At 42.4% G+C, this 9,523-nt stretch overlaps 1 protein-coding gene across 1 annotated transcript; it reads left to right on the plus strand.

The window, feature by feature from the left end:
- Nucleotides 1–188: 188 nt before the first annotated feature.
- fbxo21 (F-box protein 21) lies at nucleotides 189–9,381 on the plus strand. The gene is made up of 12 exons (XM_027010602.3): nucleotides 189–439; nucleotides 987–1,122; nucleotides 1,289–1,398; nucleotides 1,491–1,612; nucleotides 1,798–1,944; nucleotides 2,082–2,215; nucleotides 2,417–2,553; nucleotides 5,662–5,841; nucleotides 6,195–6,327; nucleotides 6,712–6,902; nucleotides 7,606–7,763; nucleotides 8,402–9,381. Exons 1-12 carry the CDS (start codon nucleotides 216–218, stop codon nucleotides 8,629–8,631), a joined length of 1,902 nt encoding a protein of 633 aa, XP_026866403.2. The 5' UTR covers nucleotides 189–215; the 3' UTR covers nucleotides 8,632–9,381.
- Nucleotides 9,382–9,523: the final 142 nt, after the last annotated feature.

Genomic DNA, 9,523 nt, shown 5'->3' on the forward strand with positions numbered 1-9,523 from the left:
GTTCACCCACTGATTTACAGGTAATCTAATTTAATTAATCTAATTACAGGTAACCTAATTTAATATTTGATACAGCTATATCGGTAAGACCATAGCACAATATTCCCAAAAGAAACAAAATCGTATGCTATGTTTTCGCTGTCGCTCATCCTGTTCTAGCCACTGCAGAAGAGGGCGTGGCCTCCACGATGATGTAATCGGAGTAAACAGAAAAGATGGCGACGCCTTGTAGCGTAGAACGGGCTTGGGGAGCCAATTCTGTTATATCCGAAACATATATAAAAAGACTAACTGATTTACCGACCGAATTATTAGAGTATATATTGTGCTTCCCGATCCTAAACCATATCGACATTTCTAACGTCTCCTGCTGCTGCAAGCGACTACATGACGTGTGTCACGGCAGTGGAAAGGTTTGGGGACACCAGTACAAACTCAGGTAAAACGGCTTATAGCGCATGAAACACGTCCAAGGTCTGTTGCAGTTTTGTTTATAGATTTGCTGCTGGATTAGATTTGAGTAATCAAAGTCTTATTGGAATTTTAACCGTGTCCAGAATCACTTCTGACACCATAAGTCAAACTGTCAGTAATTTCACTGACATTTCTGCTAATGCACCAAATTTACCATCGCTAGCAAACTAGCTAGCTTTCTCTGCCAACTGCTGCATCATTTAGTATCCAGGTTGATAGCTATCTAAGAAATATGAGGAAAAATCCTAGCAAGTAGAAATATCCAATATTTTCTTGTTCGTTTGTTATAGAAATGAATGACCTTGCATAGCCTATTAAAATAATAATTTTATGAAGTACCCAACGTCGTGCCAACAGACAGTTAAAGTTGTGAGATCATGAGACTACTCTGAACAAGACATTATTGTTTGTATGAAAGATCAACCTCTAAGATTTTTTTTGCTTAGGTTAATCTGTACCTGATGCCATTTATGTGAGGATAAATAACAGGCCTATTTTGTATTTATTTACAGGTGGCCTAGGCTACAGAAACTTTATCGGCAGAATGAATCTTATGATTGGCTAAAAGAATTCAAGACAAGGCATATGGTTTGCCTACAGATCCAAAGAACAGTTGTGTCTATCTCCAAAAGATTCTTCGCTGAAGTTGTAAGTGACTTGGAGAACAGGCCAGTTCTCAAGTGATGAATCTTGAGAGTGCATTAATTATTCTTGAACATTTTTATATATTAAGACACAGCTGGAAAGCAAATAAATGTGTAAGGTAAGTGGTCGTGGCTGCTTTTAAACACTAACCCATTTGTGTTTAACTCAGCCTTGCATTGGCCAGGTTTTGGGGGACAGCTTTGCTGAGATTGAATCCCTTGGTGCCCCCGAACACTTTTGTGAAGATGAGCTCCTCTCCATTCTCAACTCAGACAGAAGGTCATAACCTTTTCTAGGTCTTTCATTCCTCTCAGCTTCAGATGCTTTCTGAGTGTTCACGAGTGTCCAAATCACCTCTATCTGTCTTTCAGGAAGAGATTGACGCTGAAGTACTATGCAAAGAAAATCCTATACTTCCTTCGCCAACAGAAAGTCTTAAGGTCTCTGAAGGCTTTTCTGGAGCGTCCTCCAGAAGAGCAGTTGGCCTTGGAAGGTGAAGTCACTGCACAATTTATTGCATCTTTTATTGTATTTTCTACATATATGTTTCTAAGATGTTAGATGTTTTCAAAACTAAGTAGGAGTTTATCTTTAAAAGGAAAAGTCAAACTGCCATTGTGAATAATATGTTTATTTCCAGTGTTTACTTCAAATCCTATACAATGCTCCCTTTTCAAGGTGCCGTACTGGTTGATCAGTACTGTAACCCACTGGCTGATGTCACCCTCGAAAGTATATCTGTCCAAATAGATGACATAACCGACAAGGTAAAAAAATATCTACGGGTGAAAAACGCCTCTCATCCAAGCTTGCGAACAGGCCAAGGTAGGTCAGACATACACAGCCAAAGGCAGACTGAGCATTTCACATGTGTTGGCTTCATTTTGAAATGTACTTCATGTCAGTGGTGAAGCTGTGATCGTACCTCTCTCTGTATGTTCACATAAGTGCTCTGTTCCTAGGTCACGGCTTAGTGGAGGACCTTGAACTTCAGAGGCAGGTCATCTGTGCTCTTAATGCTGTTCTGTATGACCAGCTTCAATACAAGGGCAACGAATGTGACTACTACAACCCACTCAACTCTTACATACATCAGGTACCCAGCTATCGCGCCAACTACTACTGTTCAGGTCTTACACAGCTGCACTATTTCTTTGGTGACTTGCATGAGCTTTGTTTGTTTGTTTTTTGTGGGTGCTGCCTCAGTTGTAAACTTGAATGTAATAAACGGCTCCTAAACTCCAGCAGAGAGAGTTAGAAGGTATTGGTGACATGCCATTCTTCATCCCTTGGTTAGGTGGTGCTTCGGAGGACTGGCATTCCTATCAGCCTCTCTGTATTGTATATGACACTGGCCAGGAAGCTGGGAGTACTCCTGGAGCCTGTCAACTTCCCCAACCATTTCCTGCTACGCTGGTGTCAGCGCCAGACTAGGTGGGCTTTTTTGCATGAATTACTTCTTAAGTTATTATTGTTGTTGTTGTTGTTGTTAATGTTATTGTTAACTATGTCCTAAATATAGGTCTGACTTGGGGAAAAATAAGCACATTACAATTGTTTAATGTATTATTTATTCTAGTGTGTAATTAATATATATATATATATATATATATATATATATATATATATATATATAATATATATATATATTTATATATATATATATATATATATATATATATATATAAATATAAATATATATTTATATATATATATATATATATATATTTATATATATTTTTATATATATATATATATATATATATATATATATATATATATATATATATATATATATATATTAATATAATATAATATAAAATACACATATACATACATACACACACACACACACACACATATAATCCAGCACTCTGACACCATACACTAAGCGGAAGGAGAGAGGCCAAGGATATGTGAGAATCACTGCCAATATCCACAATGAAACATCAGAGATCCAGGTGTATACCAGGAAGATGGCCCCAAGTGATGAAGTGCTTAGTGAGTACCTCAGACAGCAGAAACCCGAGAAGGAACCATCCTGGCAGCATAAACCCTTGCATGATATACCAGTGGCAAATAGTGGAAGTGGCTGATATGGAGAAATCCTACCAATAACTGGGAAAGGCTGGATTGAACGTCCACAGAGGCACTAATGGCAGCAGAGGAACAAGATCTGAATATAAGATCAATAGTGGCTGGGATCTCCCACACTAGGCAAGACTCCAGATACACACTGTTCAAAGATGCCCCTGAGACAATCCAGCATGTAACAGCGGGATGCAAGATGCTAGCAGGCAATGTACATGGAACACAATAACCAAGTGGCTGGCACAGAAACACAGAAATATCTGTGCCAAGTACAGGCTGGAAGGTCTGAAGGTGGTGGAGAATGACTGAGCCAAGATCCTGTGGGACTTCCAGATCCTGACTGACAAAATGGTAATGGATAACCAACTGGACACAGTGATGGACAAAGATCAGAAGAGGGTTGTAGTGATAAATGTAGCAATCCCAAAGTGATTACAACATCAGGACCAAGGAACACAAAAATCATGAAAAATACCAAGAGCTGAGAAAAGAGCTAGAAAAGATGTGGAAGATGAAGACAACAGTGGTTCTGTTGTAACAAATGTAAATGTAAATGGTTCCTCTGGTAATCAGAGCTCCCAGGCCTCTGGTAGAGGACCCAGGCTTAAAGGAAAAAGGAGACCGCCTGGAGGAGGGCGAGTGGGGAATTTATTTATATATAGCTCTAGAAAAAATAAGAGACCACTACAAAATTATCTGTTTCTCTAGTTTTACAATTGATAGTTATGTGTTTGACCAGGCTGAGCAGTTTTGTTTTATTCTATAAACTACTGCCAACACATTTCCTCCAAATTCCAAATAATAATATTGTATTTTAGACTATGGTTTTTTTAATAAAAATAACTAATGGTCAAAATAACAGAAGTTACAGACTACAAATAATGCAAAGAAAATAAGCTCATATTCATTTAGAAACAACACAGTACTGATATTTCAATTTAGGATGAGTCAAGAAATCAATATTTGGTGGAATAACCATGATTTTTTAATCCCAGCTTTCATGCATCTTGTCATGCTTTCCACCAGTCTTTCACTTTGCTGTTGGGTAACACGGCTTTGTTTGATGGTTTGTGACCATCTTCCGCTTGATCACATTCCAGAGGTTTTCAGTGGGGTTCAGGTCTGGAGATTGGGCTGGCCATGATAGTGTCTTGATCTGGTGGTCCCTCATCTACACTTTGATTGACCTGGCTGTGTGACATGGAGCATTTTCCTGTTGAAAAAAACAGTCACCAGAGTGGGGGAACATTGTCAGAGCAGAAAGAAGCAAGTTTTCTTGTGGCTTGATTTCAAGTGGCTTGATTCATGTGTCCTTCACAAAGACAAATCTGCCTGATTCCAGCCTTGCTGAAACAGCCCCAGATCATCACCGATCCTGCACCAAATTTCACAGTGGGTGTGAGACACTCTGTCTTGTAGGCCACTCCAGGTCTCCATCTAACCATTACACGACCAGGTGTTGGACAAAGCTGAAAATTGCACACATCGGAGAAGATAAGCTTACTTCAGTCCTCCACAGTCCAATCCTTATGATCTTTTGCAAACTTCAGTCTGGCTCCTCTTTGCTTCTCATTGATGAAGGGCTTTTTTCTAGCTTTGCATGACTTCAGCCCTACCTCCAGAAGCCTGTTTGAACCATCCTCGCTGTGCAATTCACCCCAGCTTCTGCAGGCCATTCTTTTTGTAGGTCATTTGACATCATCTTACGGTTGTTAAGAGACATTCAAATGAGGTGGCGATGATCACAGTCGGTAGAGAATTGAAACACACACTTGAATGGAACGGCTGCTGTAGATGTGGAGAAGCTGATTTAAGAAAAAATTAGAGTGGTCTCATTTTTTTCCAGAGCTCTATATATATATATATATATATATATATATATATATATATATATATATATATATATATATATATATATATATATATATATATATAATATTGTGTGTGTGTATGTGTATGTATGTATGTGTGTATGTATGTATGAGAGAGAGAGAGAGAGAGAGAGAGAGAGAGAGAGAGAGTATGAACAGAGGTTAATGAGACCACTCGTCTGTCCCTGGATAAAGCTTTGCAGTCTGTCGTGGAAACTTAACTGATATTGAGATTGCTCCAGAATCATAGTGAAGTACACACTCTTTCAGGGAAACGGGACATTTCGGACAGAGGTCCTTTATCAGCTGTGCAAGCAAAGTGCTTCACAGTGCACTTTGCTTCTCTTACTGTAGTACACAGCACTGCAGTTACTCACCTGGAATCTTCTTCTCATATATAAATGTGTGTGTGTGTGTGTGTGTGTGTGTGTGTGTGTGTGTGTGTGTGTGTGTGTGTTTCGAATCTGTTTGATTATTTTATTGTCTTTGTTCTAGCTGTCGTAAAATGCGTTTAAAAGATTATAAAGCTCAGGAACGATGAATTGCATTTGTAAAACTAAAGGTGCTACACTCTATACAGGAGTGATGATATTTACGACTACATCTACGTTGACGCGTTCGGGAAAGGCAAGCAGCTGACGGCGAGGGAGTGCGAATACCTGATCCGACAGCAGGTGACGGCCGAGTACTATGGCTCCATCAGCACCACAGAGCTGCTCCTTCGTATGGTGGGCAACTTGCTCAACATCGGCAAGAGAGGGTGAGTGCCTCTGTTTGTGCCCCCAGCCCCATGTTACAACTGCAGTGGGACTTGCTGGCCTCAGCCAAACACCAGTTCTGTGTGGACAGCTACAGTATGGTGGAGGTTAATGTTCTCCCTGATATACACATCAGCTAGTTACCCATCCTGAGATGCACAGGGTGTGTTCGAACAGGATTAAAAAGGTTATATCTGCAGCCCTCCAGCGTCCGCGTTTAACCCACCGAGTGTGAACCTCATTTCCAAGCCTATGCGAGAGGCATCGGCTAAGAAGCCTGCAGTTATCTCTGCGGTCTGGAATCTAAAAGGGCGGGATTGTGTGTGAGTTCATGCGCCTTTCTCGTCCCATGCAGGGAAGGCAACGAGAAGTCATACCAGCTTCTGCGGGACTCGCTGGACCTCTACCTCACCATCGACCCTGATAACGTGCAATACCTGCTGCTGCAGGCGCGCCTCTACTTCCACCTGGGCATCTGGCCTGAGAAGGTCCGCTCCGCACGCCGCACAGCTCACACCATCTCTGCAGATTTACCGCAAAGCCGTCCACTCAAATACTGCAGAGAGGGAAAGAAAAGAGTTTTTAAAATTCGGTTCAGCTGCAGGCACAAAGAAAGTGTTTGACGTTTGGAGTTTGTTTTCTATGTTTCAAAACAATGCACAGAGAACACAAAGGCCAGAGCTAAATTGTAGACAGTGTAAGTGAAATACTAGATTAAATTGTACTTGTACAGCAGTTTGCTTTTTGAGATGTCAACCATTTGACCTTAAAATGTCAAAAACGAAATTAAAGTTATGCAAGAACAGATGCCTACCAGTTTGACTTGCATCTTTCTGTCTCTCCATCTGTCTGTCTCTCTGTCTGTGTTTCAGGTGCTGGACATATTGCAGCACATCCAGGCATTGGACCCCTCGCAGCACGGCGCTGTGGGCTATCTGGTGCAACACACGCTGGAGCACATCCAGCACAAGAGGCACCCCATGGAGCCCGATGTCAAGAGACGCAGTGCGCCCGAGCACAGCCAAGTGCAATACTCAGTGGGCCTTATCATGAAACACAAGAGGTGTGTGTGTGTGTGTGTGTGTGTGTGTATATGTGTGTATGTGTGTGTGTGTCAAAAAAGGAATTAAAATGAATAGAATCTGCGTGTTTGTGAGAGCGAGAGACAGAAGTAATGGAACTGCCCTGTATAACTGTCAGGTCAGATATTGGATATCCGCACTGTTTCAGCCTGTTTCTGTCTCAGTGTCCTTCCTCAGCACGTCTCAGTCAAATCCGCGCTCAGTAACGCAAATGTGCCCCGTACAAGCACAATTTTAAAATCCATTTACTTTTCTCCAAATTATGTGGCCGGTTATGCTCCACCTGTCAGAGTGGCAGGGCTAGCAGTATTCCTGTTCTCCACCAGAGTTGGGTGGAGGTGGGCGACCAGCTGCTCAGGCATCTGCATGGCTGCCTGGCCTAGCTGAGCACGGCCTTCTCCACCAAAGCGAGTGGAGGTGCCTGACAGTGCTAAACAGACACTGGGCTAAATTACTTTAATAGCGGCAGTAAGAAATAAATTTGGTTCCTTAAGACCTCTCGGTCTTGTTCTGTGTGGAGGAAATGGAGTGCTGTTTGTTTGGAGAGCTGGCAAGTATATCTTTCACTGCAATGTGTCCGATGTGCATTTAGCCTAGGTGTAAAGAAAAATGTAGAGTTGAAACACAGGGTTTAATAGTTAATGTTAGCTAGACAGCATGATAACTGGCTTCTTCGATTTGCAGGTCTGGCTATAACTGCGTTATTTATGGATGGGACCCCAAATGCATGATGAGCCAAGAATGGATCACCACCATGCGAGTCCATCAGCTGACCAGCGGTGCCAACCAGCCTTTCTACAACGTTCTGGTGCAGGATGGCACCTGCCGTTATGCTGCACAGGGTAAGCACAGGCAGTGGGCACTGCAAGCATGACTCTGTGCCTGTGGCGCCCCCTTCTGGCATGTTTCATGTATAGTGGAGGAGATGCAGGCTGACCTTTTGCTGTTGATTTCACAGCTATACAGGGAGACAGCTAGTGGTAAATTTGAGAAAAAAACAAAGGTAAACAAATATCCCATCTGACCCACGAACTGTTCCATGCTGCCTTTTAAATAGCAGTCCAATCTGGAGGTGTACGGGAGACAAAGCTCACTTTTCCTTCATGTTGGGTGAATAGAGAAAAGGCATCCTCAGTCTTGACTGTTCGGTGGTAGATGGTGCATGGTGCTCTTTTGCAGCGCTAAACACAATAGTTGGCGGTTTTTCAACTTAACGATGCGGTTTAAAAATGCAAAGCACGATGCGCAGGCTAAAGGGCACGTCGTTTGTGATGCAAAGTGTCCAATAGACAACTGTGAGAAGGATCAGCCTTTGAAAAGGTGTCGAGTGATGCAAAGTGTCCAACAGACAACTGTGAGAAGGATCAGCGTTTGAAAAGGTGTCGCGTGAACACCCCAAGGACAGCACATGCGCTGGAACAGGGCCCTGGTGTTTCTCTCCTTACGTACTACCGTGACTAGACTTTTTGTCCATTTGCAGAGAACCTGGAGCCCCATTCGGCCCCGCTGGAAATTGCACACCCCGAGGTCGGCCGCTACTTCTCCGAGTTCGCTGGCACACACTACGTCTCCAACGAGGAGCTCCAGACCCGATACCCAGAGGACATGGTGGAGACCCAGAGCACCGTGCAGGAACTTTACGAAGCGCACCTCCTCAGCTCGGGGCACCTTGCAGAGCCGAGCGCTGACCACCAAACCGTGGGCCCATAGGCCCAGAACCGGACCCTCTCCCTCAACCCTTTCATCACAAATGTGCCCCCCCTCGTCCACACCAGCCACCTGCTCACGCCATGCTGGGAGAAGTTGCCCTGTGCTGCTGATCTGAGAACAGAGCTCTCGAGGCAGGTTTCATCTTTCTCATAGACGTTTAGTCTTGATTTCACAAAAGCTTTTGATGGAGGAGCAGTCTTTCATTCTCACTACATTATGGACCAGCACCTGACAGAAAGGCAAGGTTGCACACTGATTGGAAAGTCTGATCTACACTAAGAGGCATTGCTATTCCTAGAAAGCGGCTGAGTGGGAGCGCAGTTCCCCATGCATGAAAAGTCATCTTGACTGCTACAGAAGGTTTCATTAATGCACTAAATGATTTTGACATCTGATGCATTTGGGAACCCAGCACCAGATTCAGGTTTTTTGGGAGGGATTTTTTTAAGGCTCTGGTCCTAGATCAGTACAATAGGACAATTTAACCAGAGCTGCAAATTCTGTGGCTTCAGTCCATAAAAATCTAAAATGCACCCATTTTCATTACTTAGCCACACTAATCTAATGGCACTTAGGAGAGGATAAAAAGTTAATTGTCACCATATTTTATTTTCTAATATATTTACAAGTAAAACACTACTAAACAAGGGCTTGTGGAAGTGGCAAAATCACAAGGATGGTTACTTTAAAATGGTTGTAGGATACCAGAGACAAGATAAAAGGTCTCAATAAAAAAAGAGAAGCTCAAAATGTCGTCTCAATTGTTTTTATGATCATTTACATGTTCAACATTTACAGCAATTCTAACCGTTCCTTTTGTTTTTCTCACAGTACAGTTCTAAGCCACCTTATGCTAACAGAAATACTTAACAGAGTTCAAGAGCATGGAGAT

This window comes from Electrophorus electricus, chromosome 5, assembly GCF_041902795.1.
Source record: "Electrophorus electricus isolate QZ-2024a chromosome 5, ASM4190279v1, whole genome shotgun sequence".
NCBI classification, from domain to species: domain Eukaryota; kingdom Metazoa; phylum Chordata; class Actinopteri; order Gymnotiformes; family Gymnotidae; genus Electrophorus; species Electrophorus electricus.